A 14831-nucleotide genomic window follows, 5' to 3' on the forward strand; every position below is an offset into this window, starting at 1 on the left:
CTGCTCATATCATACCTCAGCAATGCTTTAGTTCCTCTTTTTCTTTCACAGTGCCGTGTAAGCCAACCAGCGTGAAAGCTTCTCTACGATGCCACTCAAACTCTGCTGCAGTGACATGGGAGGGGGCCAGCGGAGCTCTCCTATATACTGCAGTGGGTGTTACAGCAGATGGCCGTTACAGGGCTGAGTGTAACAACACTATGACCTTCTGTGATCTGAGTGAGCTGCAGTGTGGGCAGACCTACAGTGTTAGCGTGTTCAGCCAGGATGATTCCTGTTCCAGTTTGGAGGGCAACAAAGCTTACGTACGAACAGGTATCAAAAGCAGCGGAGGCTCAGATATGAACTCAGTGTAACAGCTTGTGACTTTATACAATCTACATACAGATGGCAGGCTTAATAATTTATCTGAGTAGTTTAAAAATACTCAAACAACTTGTGTCTCTGCCACCCTCAGCGCCTTGTCCACCACAGAATGTGGTTGTTGGTGCACAATGCGGAGCAGGTTCCATGGTTGTGTCCTGGTCCCCCAACCCTGATGCCCAGTACTTCCACGTGGCTGCAGTGAGCAACACTGGGGCGAGACTCTACTGTAACTCTACTGGAAATAGCTGCACTCTAAATAATCTACCCTGTGGACAGAGCTACAACATCACTGTGCTGTCTATAAGAGATGGTTGCCAGAGCAAACCGAGCGCTGTGGTGGAGTCTTCTTCAGGTAAACTTTTCTTATAAATACAAAATGTACTGATGTGCTGGAGACGTGATACACTTTCTTCATGTCTTTGTGGCTATAAAGAGTTTAATGGAATCCCTTCCTAAAGGGTATAATCAATGTTCAAGTTTAGGTCTGCACATCCATAAATAAGATCCCAAATATGAGACGGTGTATTAATCTGAAAAGCAAAACATCTGCAAATATAAATCTGGTAATAAATATTTGTTAGTTTATTTCATCTTTAAAATCAAGGCTTAAGATCTGAATTATGACAACAGCTGCACCATCAGGTGCAAAAGCCAGCAAACCATGTATGTAACATTTCTTTAGAGATGGTGTTATAGAGAGAGTTTCCAGATGTGGGAAGTGGGAGGAGTCCCGGCGCAACCTTTTTTCTTAGCCAATTGTGGTGTTGACAACATGTGTGTAAGAATTTTTCGATAATTATTTTGTAAGTTCATCTCTGACTCTCTAAATCCTTTGCATTTCATTTTTATTTCGTTAGTGGGGTTTTCTGGGGTTTAGTTAGTGGGGGTGGACTTTTTCAAGAAGCAAAGCAAAAATCAGACGAGACTGATAAAAATGTATATGTTTATCTACATGTTTGACATATTTTATTGGTGGGGATAAGAAATAATGTAGCATAGGCAGAGACACATATGCCCAACTCCAAGCAAAGCAAATGCTAATTTCTAATGCGAACATAAGATTTTGAAGTTTATGGTGCCAGTGAACATCTGTAGATGATTAAATATATATATATTACATTTACCATGCGCATTAATGTTTTGCCTGATCTTCGGCTTAAGCCACAGATTTTTCACAGGATGTTAACCGGTGCTACTGGCAGTAAAGAAATAGATATGCTTTCCATCTTTTTTTCTTTTATGTTGAATTAAATGTGGATCTCCTCTGGAGCAACTCGCTCATTATGTTGCCTTTCACCTTTAATAGCTCCATGCATACCCAGGAACATTAAGGGTAGTCTGGACTGCATATCAAACAGTGCCTGGGTGACGTGGGACGACTCGATGGGAGCAACCAGTTACTCTGTGCTGGCCCGAGCAGCCAATGGTCACAACTCCAGCTGCACTACCACCTCATCTCCCTGTAAAGTCCAGGATTTGAACTGTGGGACACTTTACACCTTTAAGCTCAAGGCTATCAACAAGCACTGCAGCAGTATTGACAATGCCACCTTTGAGCTTGAGACAGGTATTTAGCAGGAATCTCTGCACTCTGGATCCCTCTTTGTTAAGTGTGTGGTGTTTTGTGTGTTTTTGTGAGGTTTCTACAAAGTATTTTGACCACTGACATCTCTGGGTGAGGCCTGCCATCTATATCTTTTCAGCTGTTTTATCCTTTGTGACAGATTAGACATTGGAAAGGATTTTTCCTTTTTCTAATTATTATTATGGTTTAAATTCTTTTCTGTAGGTCCTTGCACTCTAACATCCGTCAGTGCAATGAGCCAATGCAACAGTGACACCATCCTAGTTGAATGGAAGGTGACTGCAGGGACGCCAGTCTATGTGGTCACAGCTGAAGGTGATGACAACTCTGTTGTTACCTGTAACAGTACCTCCACTTCATGTGTACTCCAGAATGTTCACTGCGGCATGCACTACAGCGTCATAGTAGCAACTTCCTCTGATAAGTGCAGCAGCCTCAGAAGCCCTCCAAAGAAGATCCAAACAGGTATTCTTCAGCTTCCCAGATTTGTCTGCTAAACTACAGTAGAGTTTCAGTACAAACACCCACAGAGATTTGAATCAGATAACTCTGTCTTCTTTAGCACCTTGCGTCCCAGCCAATGTAACAGTGGTGCCATCGTGCAAAGACGCTGGGGCCAAAGTGAGATGGGCGGACTCTCTGGTGCCCACATCATACCAGCTGATAGCCACAACTCGAGATGGACACGTGGCAACCTGCAACACCTCAGTGAACAACTGCTCTTTGGTTGATCTTCACTGTGGTCAGCTGTACAATTTAAGCATCACTGCCAGAGGGGAGAACTGTACCAGCTATCCCATCAGTTCATCCTTTAAAACAGGTACAAATAACTGATCAGTTGTTTTCTGTCATCTTATTGAGCTTTACTTCTTCAAGTCTTTTGATTAGTTTGTGTTACTGAAAAGGGTATCCTGTTTTTTAGATTCAACATTTCTAAAAAACTGCATTTAGAAATTGGGCTGCATGCTACGTTCCCCTAACAGGAATCCTCTCTCTCTCCTTCCTATCAGTGCCCTGTGCGCCCTCTGATATCGCAGTGGATATTGACTGTCAGACCAACTCGGCTGCCATGTCGTGGAACAAAAGCACGGGTGCTGTGGAGTATTTTAGCTTTGCACAATCCACGAATGGAGTCGCCCTGTCCTGTAACAGCAGCAATCCCTCCTGCACCTTCAAAGGGCTGGAGTGCGGTGGCGTTTACAATTTCTCTGTGACAGCCTCTAACAGCATCTGCAACAGCTCGTTCAGCTCACCTCTGCAGGCCGGAGCAGGTAATTCAAACATTTATATTTAACCACAAGTTTGGGGAAAAAAAGAATTTTTTAAATGTCTTTCTACTCCTACATTTATGGTCAATTTACAGCGTTATTGATAAAATGCTTCTTCCTTCTTCTTCAGTCCCGTGCCCTCCTTCTCGTGTGAATGTCCGTATGCAGAGGATAGACAGGCTATACTGGGCCATGATATCATGGAGCAAAGTTACATGTCCTGATGTTGAGTATTTGGCGGAAATCAGTGGTCAGATTGAAAACAACCCACAAGCCTTGATGACTGTCTCTTCTTATTGGCTACCCAGGCCATACTTTGAATTTCCAGTGCCTTGTAGCACTGCTTTTAACATCACAGTGCGTGCCAAGAACTCAGCTGGTATCGGCAAGCCATCGAGTCCCATTACTGCACTAACAGGTAACTTTCTGTTCTCATTTGTAGACTTTAAATGGAACAGGATGTGTTTTTGCATGGATGTTTATGTGTTCACAGCAGATGGCTGCAGTTCCGCTGGAGGTCTCTTCCTATTAAAAGGGAGTTTTTCCTTCCCACTGTTGCCAAAGTGCATGTTCATAGGGGTATTGTTTGATTGTTGGGGGTTTTCTGTGTTATTGTAAGGTCTTTACAATATAATGCACTTTGAGGCAATTATTTGTGACTTGGCGCTATATAAATTAAATTTAACTGATTTATTTTGAATTAAACTAAACTTATACCATAATGTCAGCTTCCAGTTATAGCGATTTATACATCAAATGCAATAATAACAAAAGCCTGACATTACAGTATAGATAAAATTTTAACTATAGCATTACCCTTTCCTTCGGTTAACAGCATTTTCACTGTTTCCTTCCCAGCCCCGTGTGCTCCACAGAGTGTGATGTACGCTGGCAACAGGCAGTCTGCTGTCCTGTTCTGGAATGCTTCAGTGTTTGCTACCAGTTACACGGTCTACAACGTATCGAGAGGAACCCGTGTAAAACTATGCAACACCACCGAACTTTCCTGCCAGCTGACCGACTTCGATCCTAATGCAACTATAGTGACAGCTAGCAATGCTGTAGGGGAGAGCAATCCCAGCCAAAACATTACAGGTCACTTTCTACACTCCTTTGTGTTTTATGTCATTCTTTATAACTTTGTATAATGCCACTAAAAATTAAATGTGGTTGGTTCTTTTTATATATATTGCTATTTAACACAATCCTCTTTGAGACATTTTCTTACGAGTGCTTTCCGCATCTTCCTCAGGTCCAGTGACAACTCGCAGAAGAAGAGACCTTGTTCAGTTCTATGAGGGTTAGTGTGTTTGTATTGGTGTAAAACAGCATCAAGATAGTGTTGCTCATGTAATCAATCAGCTGTCACTCACTTCCCTCTGTCTCTGTTAGATCTTGAAATCCCAGAGGTGCTGACATTAACAGTAAGTGGAGTTTCTTTGCATGTGAGTTGGACGACAGTGACGGGTGCCACCGAGTACACACTTATGATTGAGGAGGAGCAGATAGATGGAAAAGCCAGCAAGCCGGCGAGAGTTCGAAGAGTGGAAGGTGACTCTTACACAGAGACTGATCTCAAACCCCAGACCACCTACTGCGTCAGGGTGGCAGCCAAAAATGCCATCAACCAAAGCAGCTACTCCCAATCCAAGTGCAGAAACACTGATGCTCTAGTGGGCTCTTAGTGACACACACACACATGCATGCATACACACAAATTCACTTAAATAGACACTGGACTAAAGAGAAATACTATCATATGCCACTTTGTAGCATCCATAACACAACTCATGCTGGTTTGATTGTACACATACTTTAGGAAGATAATTGTGAAAAGGAAGTAATCACGCATACAAAGTCATGATAAAATTATGTTTCTTAAATGTCACAAAGAGATGATGATCAAACCTAACAACCACTTATAGATTTAAATGCTTCAGAATTTTATGTGGGAGTAGTTTGTATATTTGCATAAATGTAGCTCTGCTGAAATTATACAGTATTTATCAGAAACATGCTTATATTTTTGGGGTAGATTATTCGATTCTCTGCATGATTGATGAAAAATGTAGTGTAAACAAATAAAATGGTAATTTATAAAGCTATATTTGTAAAGTCATGCAGTATCTGATCTTTTTGATGTACTATGTGACTTCTCAGATTGTAAACACGCTGACAGATGCTTTTGAACAATCCCAGAAATTAAAGAATAAAAAAAAGGTTGAAAACACACAAAACAAAGTTTCATTTTTTCCAACTTGGAAAGCACACCATCTTTTTACTCTGAAGCTTTACATATCAGGACAATAAAGCATCATCTGGGCCTGTGCAGGACAACTTCAGATAAACAACAGAAGACATTACATTATGTCACTATTTATTCAAAATATGCTAATCCAAATTACAGAAGTAATGTGTATTTTCTCATACTCAAAATCAGAGGCATTCACTGGGATTTATGCACTGACAGGCAGATACATGGATAGCTTTAACACTTAGAACAGACAGGAGGGTCATTTTGACCTTAAGTAGAATTTGATTTGGGCCCCCCGCCAGCACCAGTCCCGCCCACCTCAGCACCACTAGTATTATCTATATTTTGTTCATGCTTTATCATTTGTGCGTTAAACATCAAACACAACTATTATCATAACTTACTAGTGTGCTGGAAGGAAATCAAGACAATGTATGATTCCTGTTCATGTGCCTCACAGCTGTTCCGTATTTCCCAAATGTGGTAGAGCGCAGTGATATACTGTGAAAGGAAATGATGCAACTGAAGCCTGGCAGCATCTGGTATATATGAAGCTTTGGTCATTTGGATAAACTGGGCCAGAGGGACAAACCACTGTGTATTATGTAAAGCCCCACAGCACAATGAGCACATAATAAACCTCACAAGTCTATTTTTGGGTTTCAAAACTTTCAAAATTATATGTTCTGAATGCTATGATAAAACAGTTTCTGTTTAAATAAATGATTTCAGTGTAAAACTGGGACTGTGTGACGCCTCAGTTGTCTGAGGTGATCCTGACGGATCAGAACTAACTGATAATTAAGGACAGTCAAGTTTTATCATATGAACAACAGTATGTTACCTGAAAGTATTCAAACACTGTATTACGAGTTCTTGTCTCTGTGGGAAAGTTGCATTCACTATATATGTTTAGGGTTTTTTGTGGCTGCAGTGAGTGATGCTGCAAGCAGTGTTTTAAGAGAAAGATAGAAATAAAATGGTCTTCCTGTTTGGATTTTGCAAGTCCACAAGACCTCAAGTCAGTAAGAGAAAAGCACCCTCTGCAGTACAGCCCATGCAGCAGTCCATTGTCCTTAGCACAATCCATTTTCACACAGGAATAATCACATAATATTGGTATATGTTCAGTGTTGGGAAGGTTACTTTTAAAATGTATTCCATTACAGAATACAGAATACATGCCCCAAAATGTATTCTGTAACGTATTCCGTTACGTTACTCAATGAGAGTAACGTATTCTGAATACTTTGGATTACTTAATATATTATCATGCTGTTTACAACTATGTGAATGTACTATTGCTGTGATTTATTACTGTTACTGAAGGTCCGCGGCTCCGAACAGTAGTAAACGGACCTCTGACTAATACGGTGGGCTCTGTGTCGGGCTTGTAGCCGAAAACTAGCTTTACTTTGTTGTCTGGGTCAACTTTGCTAGCGAGAGACAGAGAGAGGTGTTGAAAGGCTGCTCCAACAGAACTTATTGTTTTTGGAGGAAAACACGAACACGGTGTACAGTCGAGTCTTAATAGCTTACTTACAACTGGGCTCGTCAGGCTCTCTTCTTGGCTGCAGTGGTTATTATTATATTTACATGTTTCCAGCTCCCGTTTTTGCTCGATGACAGCTCTACTTTTCCTTTTTCTCCCTCCCTCGCTCACAGACACATAACGGGTATGGCAGTCCATTCTCCCTGCAGCACTACACTGCCCATGAGGCTACATTCTTTAGAGCTATACTTGTAGCATTCTGCCTATTAGCTTAGCACAACAACAACAGGCGCTCTCTCACCCAGGAAACACGCAGAGAGAGAGCGTCACCCTGTAACCATGGCAACCGTAACGCTGCCGCCTGGAGCAACAGAACACAGCTATCAAACAAAACCCAAACAGTCCTGACCCGCGACAATATGAAACAGGAAAGTACCGCCGTGTAATCCATTTATTTCAACAAAGTAACTGTATTCTAAATACCATATTTTTAAACGGTAACTGTAACGGAATACAGTTACTCATATTTTATATTTTAAATACGTAACGGCGGTACATGTATTCCGTTACTCCCCAACACTGTATATGTTTAACACAAACAAAATATACATTTATCAAACTGGTTTGTGTGACATTTCCAGTGCTCTTTGGGGCCCCCTTCTGGTGTTGGAGTCCCATTTGCAATTCATTTGCTCGGATTAATAAGGTGCTCCACACTCGTCACTCTGCAACCCATTTGGTTCTCCACCCGTTCAACCACACACTGCTCTGCTCAGCTATGGCTCAATGCGACCCTGCAGTATTTTTTAACCTTTTATCGTTATATATTTAACTGGAGCTTTGCAAAAGGTTGTCAACAGGCAAAGAAGAGCTTTGAATTTCCTTTGAGAAGCCTGGAGAACTGTTAATGACAACAGCTTATAGAAATCACAAAACAAGACTGTCAAGAGTTCAGGCAGAATAAAAGTGGTCATATCCATCCAAATATTGACATTCTGGCTTATTAGACTTGTACAAACTCAATTTATGCCTTGTACTGTATTAGCATGTATGTGTGTATGTTTTTTTCTATTTTCCATAGCAAAATGTAAAGAAATGCAGGTTGGCTCAAGGCTTTTGCGCAATACGGGATATATTTGTGGTGGAAAATGGACATTTGTATTACTACATAATTGCTTTGCTTATATTATGTGGAGTAGAAGCAAAAATATTTAAAAATAAGTCATATATTTTAATTTCAAAGACATGCTCAAGCCTGCTGAAGCCTCGATTAAGTTTTAAGGGATTTTTCCAAAGCCAACAATTATTAATTTAATATAAAAAAAAAATAAATTTTGACCAGTTGGATGCACTTCCACAACAAACGCATGGTCTAGCCAACTCTACCACTTTTGAAGCCATGTGTTGCCGATATATTTTAAATAATGTAAGAACAGAACCATCTTTGCTCACCCTCCCCTCCCCCCCAAAAACGGGCCAGACTCCAGACTCTATAACAACAGCGCCCTCTGGTGGCCGGCGGGCGGGGTTACAGGACGCTAAGACGAGCCAAAGATGGATCTGACGTTCAGTCCACCGCTTCACAAGCAGAGACGTCAATTTGTCGTCGATTTTGTCAAGAGGAACAAACCTAAAAAGGTCGCTAATGTCTTCGTGAAAAATACATTGTTTCAAAACTTTAGCTTAAAAGCAAGAGTTTGTTTTAGCGACGTTTGACCACACCAAAGCTAATTATGTTAGCAAACATTTTCACCAAACCAATTAAGTTAAATTAAATAGCGCATAATGAACTACGTTGCCTTGGCTTTTCTTAACCCCTTTGGGTTCACTGTATTTACAATTTCTTATTAAATTTCTTTCACCGAGAGTCTGCGCTGTGCCTTTGTCCAGGTGGTAGACTTGGGCTGCGGTGAGTGTACCCTCCTCAAAATGCTCAAGTTTCACCACGAAATTGAACTTCTGGTTGGAGTGGACGTGAACGGTGCCAAAGTCAAGAAAAGGATGTATGTATGTATGTATGTATGTATGTCTGTTCACGCAAATGGTGAGAGTTAAGATTAGACCGCGGAGTTAAAGTAATTTAAAGTGTGTTCTTTGGCGAATCTTGTGCATCAGTGCACCAACATATATTCCTCTTAACATGTTAACGGAGACAACAGGTCTGTCTAAGCCCCATCCTGCCACGGGTATTATAGTGAGCTAAAACTAAACTAAAAACTAAGACTACATGCAAAAAACGAACAGAAAATTAAAAACTAGACCTTTGGGAAAAAATTGACTGAAACGACTTTATGAGATCACTAAAATATTTCTATAGAGTAAATATCCTTAGAGTGGGTATTTAATTTGGTAAAATTTGTTATCACAAACTACAAGATGAAGGTTTGATCGACGTTTTTGAGGCTTTGGATGTCTTCAGGCCTGTGAGTCAGCTGCTCTCCTCTCCTCACCTCTCGCATTTATCTTAAATAAAATGATAAGTACATAGTGTAAAACTAACACTGAAACTAATAAAAACCAAACAAAAGCTAAACATTTTTAAATAATAAAAACTTGACTCGTATAAGACAATCTTCTCTATTCTGGCCAGTCAACATTCAGCTTTCGCTGACATTGTCTGCTTCCTTTTGACTGAGTCCTCTGGGACCTCAGAACATTTAAAAAACACAAATTAAAGCAGAAATGGGAAACAGTGTGACATCAGTGAGAACAAATCAAGTGATGGTCATAAAGATTGGAATGATTAAAAAACAGCAAAAAAAAAAAAAAAACGCCTTTGAGACCAGTTAAGTTTAACTTTAAAAATTGGTTGAAATTTAGTGATTTAAAATGATCTTCAAGTCTTGCTGTAATTATTGTCTTCAATAAAGATGAAAGCACCAGGCAGCACAGTAATGTGCAGGCTCTGCTTGAATGTTTCTTTAGGCATGGATTAGCTCCTATATCAGCTGACTACCTGGAGCCAAGTTACGATCAGCTGTGCGTTGAGCTGTACCAGGGCTCAGTCACCCAAAAAGATGCCCGCCTCAAAGGATTTGATCTGGTCACCAGTATAGAGCTGTAAGCTGCTGCATTCTCCTCACTCTTTTGCGTTCTGTTCATCATTACAAATGTTTTGTCTTTCTTTGCTTTTATGTTCGTCACTCTGTGCTGCTTCTTGTAACTGTGTTTTCTATCTGGCTGTGTGCGCAGCATTGAGCACCTCACTCCTGCTGATGTGGAGCTCTTCTCTGAGGTGGTATTTGGTTACATGACCCCAAAGATGGTCATCATCAGCACCCCAAACTCTGAGTTCAACATCTTCATGCCTGGAGTGTCCTGTTACAGGCACAGCGACCACAAATTTGAATGGACCAGAGCAGAGTTCAGATCCTGGTACATTAGCTTTTTTTTTTTAGTCATGCAAATAAATTCATCCTGAAACACTGTAGGAACCTATCCCCTACTGAGCATACAAGACAAATTTAAACTGCATCCCTTCTCAGGGCTATGAAGGTGTGTTTGGACTACGGCTATGAGGTGGAGTTCACTGGTGTTGGAAAAGCCCCACAGGGCCAACAGGAGGCAGTTGGGTTCTGTACCCAGATCGGTGTGTTTTACCAGCTCGGGGGGAGAGATTGCTGCAAGACGTTGCTTGTCAATGATGCAGAGGATTTGTTTTCATATACATTGGTAAGTATATTTCAATATTAGTACAAATGAAAAAGCTAATTATTTCTGTAGTACAAACAAAAAGCATTAGTGTTAGTGCTGTGGTATTTGTGTTTTCACTAGCATTTCCTGAGCTGTTACTATTGGAATTATGCACTATTAATATTATTAGCTGCTGCAGCTGGTCTTTTTGTTTTATGTGATCATCGATTCATACTGCCATCTGGTAAACAGGAAACAGCTGTAACCCTTCTCTTCAGTCCTGTCAAGTCGTTTAAGCCTTGTCTCCCATTGTCCTCTAACTTATTTGTCTACTGAAACATCCTCTGTGTTTTCTGGGTCATGCCAGGAGGGAGGGATGGATGGATGGATAGATATATAGATCTTTTTTTTAATTTGTATTTTTGATGAAAATGTACATATTAAAATATTTGATGAATGCACATTAGTTACTTCCTCATCAGTTTTTATTAATTAGTCGTTCCAGTGATTTGAATACACCTAGCAAACCAGAGGTAAAAGCAATATTTGATGATGCAGTAGCAGCAACATTTGAGTGCAGTAGATTGCTTTTAAACTGGTATGAAATGACAGTATTTACCGCCCTCTGCTGGTGGCTGCTTAAAATTGCAAACAGAGCTGGACATACCTGTAACACCAGCGTGATTAATGGTGATTAAGCAAAAATTACATTTCTACACCTCTCTAATACTAACTTTGTGGTATTAATCAACAGCATTAGAGCTTTTATCCTGAATATATGCTTCCCCAGGTTTCTGTTTCATACAGGTTTCTGTGATGCTGCCTGTCTCCTTTGACTTTTGACCTGTGCTTTTTCCTCTGCTCTGTCAGCTTTACAGAGTAAACTACCCCAGCCTGTGTGACAACAACATCTTGCGCAGGGTTCTGGTGAGTGAAGTGCTGTACGGGGCAGAAAAACTAAAGAATAGATGGATGGAGGAACAGGCCGGCGGGATATGTGATGCAGTTGCACTGTGTCAAACTGAGGGAGCAGGTGAGGAATTCCTGTCAGATGAAGCAGACAGGGTGAAAAGCATTGTTTTATCATCTTATTTAAACACAAGTAGAATACACGTTTGTTTAAAATGCACCCAACTGTATACCTACAGCATGTGCAGAGGAGATGAAAGATTTAATGGAATGGAGTGGTGCATCAGACGGTGCTGAAAAACAGGGGTCCTGTACATCATGCAGGTGAGCTTCCTCAGGAGGATGCCAGTGTGTGGTATTAAGGAGAGGCAGCATCTCCCAGCGTTTTATTTTATGACTTTTTCTTTATTGACCTTTTTGTGTGTACTAATAGGATTGTGGCTGTACCACTGGATGTGCTGTGGTCCTGCTGTCCTAAAGTCAGTGTGCTAAGTGGAAGCCTTGGTAATCTCAAACATCTGCTGATGGATGAGCCGAACATTAAACTGAGCCAGGATAGCTCTGCTGTGCTAGTAAATCACTGGGAACAAGGTATTGTTTGATTCATTTTCTTTGTGCTTCACTAAATGTTTGAAGTGGTTTTTAGATTGTGTTAATTTTTCTGTGAATATGAATATTTTCTTCATTCGTTGATGTAAGTTTGACTCTAATCATCTCATGCTGCATAATAATGAATGTAAAACAGTCTGGCTTAAGCCCAAAATTAAAATCTGATGGTTTTCATCATTGACCTGTCTCATATGCACTGGTGCATAGCAGACAATTAGCAAGGCTAATGGAGGCTCAAGTTGATGTGGCACAAATAGAGCCTCAGGTCTTGTGCTGACAAACAACCCTCTGTAAATGAATCTGCTGTCTCAAGCAAACGCGTGTTATGTACCGTACTGTGTGAAAATCCAGAGCCACACCTTATTTCTTTATATTTTACTTCCGAGGAGCCAGACTTTCTTTTACATTTTTAAAGTGGTCTTGAGGAATAGTTCTCCAAGCTTTCTGAAGGTCTTTCAAAGTTATTCTTCGGACATTGGCTCCTTTTCCCCCCCACTCATTTTCAGTCCAGTCCTTGTACCTGACCATTTTCAGAGGAAACTTCTGAACTGTGAATCATTCAAGCATCAAAAAGGCACCTAACTCAAGGGATGAGCCAGTGTTGTCTAATAAAAAGGCATAACGGGCATTCCCTAATTTCCTTCGGGATTAATAAAGTATTCTGATTCTGATAACAAGACAGCTTGGTAAAGAAACTTAAGTTAATAAATTTAATTACAAAAATTGTTATTAATTTGTATCTCTAGACACTTTATTATTAGCAGTCAAGTCACAAAAACATGCCCTCCTCTCATTTTCTGTAGTTAAATCTATGAAAAATGCCAAAGATAACACAAGTTGAAGAATAAAGGTGGTCATGCCAAATATTGATTTTAAAGCTCATTAGAAGTCCACAAACTGTATGTATTTCCATGTATGTTTCTACATATTTCCCATCTTCCCAGCATAATATAGAGAAAGGAGGGTGGCTCAAAACTTTTGCACTTACGCGATTAAGTCAGAACACACATGTCAAGCCTCGATGAAATAATCCTATGGAGGGCCAGAAACTGTTCTCCACCCCTTTGCATAACTCATACTGACTAAAACTTCAAGTGTCAGCAGTGACAGTATTAAGTGTATTTGTGTGGAAGGGTATTACAGCCTTCCACACAAATACAGTACTAAGAGGTTGCGCAGCAGAGATCATCAACTTGTATCCACTGCTCACAAGAATCATTTTAGCCACATTGACCACAGAGTGCTTTGCTCACTTCCCTTCACAGCTCACATGCATCGTCAGCTAACCATGCAGCTTGTCATTGCAGTTCTTGTGTTCGTTGCGTGAATGTTTAACTGAATGATTCTGTGATTGTGACGCTTCATTGGGATTCTCAGACCAGGAAGAAAAGGAAGATGACTACAATTTGGATGACAGTGGGTATCCAGAGGCCAGTCTGCACAGCCACAGTGTTGAGCAAGAGGAAGACTGGGAGGAAAATGATTGATGTGGAGGATGTTTTCGAGGTATATGTCAGTGTGATTACTGAGTTCATAATAAATATGAGAAAAACTTCAGATTGTCATTACTGCACCATCTACACACATCAAAAGGTCAAAAGCACAGGCTAGTGAACATTAAATCATTTTATTCTACTGTAGACATTTTAAGCATCCAGTACACTTGTTAAAGAAGCAAATGTTGGTCAAAAGAACAAGTCTTTAACAGGGAACACACTGGACAGTGTCAGAACATCACTATACAGAAGAATACACCTTAGTTTTGTAGACAACAGCTTCACAGAAGAGAAGAAGCAACCATGTTTGTAACAACATGTTAGGTACCGAGATGAACATACCTGTTTTACACAGGTAAAACAAGGGATTTTTATTTTACAAAACAAAACAACCAGTCACCATAAATCATACACATAACAGTCATATGTAGTGAAAGACTTTTAGAAACAAAAATCTTAACAAAAATATGGCACGATATCAGCAATGAAAGATTCAAAAACAGCCGCGTTCATTACATGTGATCAACATCAAACCAAAATAACACTGATTTACATTTATATCATATACACTGATGCTTATGCAGACATCTCCTCTTCGAACAAATGAAATGGCAAGCAACATCCCTCCTTCAGCGTGGAAATGGATTAGAAGACGGTACCGCTCAAATGAGGAGAAAACATTACAATGTGTCAGGCTCTGCAAAGCTTGTCACGGCTAAAAACGACACCATAGTCATGCAGAGCACGGGAACGTAAAGACAGAACACTGACGTATAGTTAAAACACCATACACTGATGACACTTTGTGCAGATATTGATACAAGATGTATAAGAGTTAATCTAGAAGAGGCATTGATCCTACTTCTACTATGGCTTACGACAGGAGACAGAAGATTAGATGCTGTACAGTCTGTTGTCACCGATTATAATGTGTCTAATGCTCTCAATGTGCATAGACCTACAGGCTCCCAGGTAATAACGGTTGTTGTGTACTTTGGCTAACTTGCTCAACTAAACTGTGCACTCACTCTCCTAAGAGGCTAGAGATGGAAAGTCTACATGCATGGCACTAACGATTTTAAAACTCTGGTGCATCTGAGTGCTCAAGACCGTCTCCTGATATGAAGCTAGCAGATATACACGTTACACCTAATTACTGTAATACTCTGGGTCTTTTCTTTGAAGTACAGGTGCTATTAAGGATTTCCTTCATGGCAGT

At 40.4% G+C, this 14831-nt stretch overlaps 2 protein-coding genes across 3 annotated transcripts in view; both read left to right on the plus strand.

Moving 5' to 3' along the window:
- fndc7b (fibronectin type III domain containing 7b) overlaps positions 1–5450 on the plus strand; it is a 36261-nt gene extending 30811 nt beyond the window's left edge. Inside the window, exons 50-59 of the mRNA XM_087830411.1 lie at positions 52–315; positions 458–718; positions 1673–1933; positions 2156–2416; positions 2514–2771; positions 2962–3222; positions 3350–3637; positions 4078–4314; positions 4472–4519; positions 4612–5450. Coding sequence (XP_087686537.1) covers positions 52–315; positions 458–718; positions 1673–1933; positions 2156–2416; positions 2514–2771; positions 2962–3222; positions 3350–3637; positions 4078–4314; positions 4472–4519; positions 4612–4904 — 2432 coding nt within the window. The 3' untranslated portion in view covers positions 4905–5450. The remainder of the gene's footprint in view (positions 1–51; positions 316–457; positions 719–1672; positions 1934–2155; positions 2417–2513; positions 2772–2961; positions 3223–3349; positions 3638–4077; positions 4315–4471; positions 4520–4611) is intronic.
- A 3037-nt stretch (positions 5451–8487) lies between these two features.
- On the plus strand, positions 8488–13669 carry henmt1 (HEN methyltransferase 1). 2 transcript variants are annotated; one of them, XM_087830657.1, is made up of 9 exons: positions 8488–8603; positions 8856–8968; positions 9891–10025; positions 10158–10340; positions 10451–10637; positions 11469–11631; positions 11747–11831; positions 11941–12098; positions 13494–13669. In XM_087830657.1, exons 1-9 carry the CDS (start codon positions 8520–8522, stop codon positions 13601–13603), a joined length of 1218 nt encoding a protein of 405 aa, XP_087686783.1. In that variant the 5' UTR covers positions 8488–8519; the 3' UTR covers positions 13604–13669. The 2 variants fall into 2 exon arrangements, with proteins under 2 accessions (XP_087686783.1, XP_087686784.1); XM_087830658.1 differs by lacking the exon at positions 8488–8603 and having other exon boundaries at positions 8858–8972.
- Positions 13670–14831: the final 1162 nt, after the last annotated feature.

This window comes from Neolamprologus brichardi, chromosome 17 (genome assembly GCF_056152115.1).
Source record: "Neolamprologus brichardi isolate AB-2024 chromosome 17, ASM5615211v1, whole genome shotgun sequence".
Lineage (NCBI taxonomy): Eukaryota > Metazoa > Chordata > Actinopteri > Cichliformes > Cichlidae > Neolamprologus > Neolamprologus brichardi.

Bases quoted from the DNA above. Each gene is read 5' to 3' on its own strand.
- henmt1 (XM_087830657.1), top strand. From the start codon at position 8,520: ATGGATCTGACGTTCAGTCCACCGCTTCACAAGCAGAGACGTCAATTT. The intron at 10,026-10,157 runs GTAAGCTGCTGC...CTGTGTGCGCAG, and splicing joins CTGGTCACCAGTATAGAGCT to CATTGAGCACCTCACTCCTG. The intron at 10,638-11,468 runs GTAAGTATATTT...CTGCTCTGTCAG, and splicing joins ATTTGTTTTCATATACATTG to CTTTACAGAGTAAACTACCC.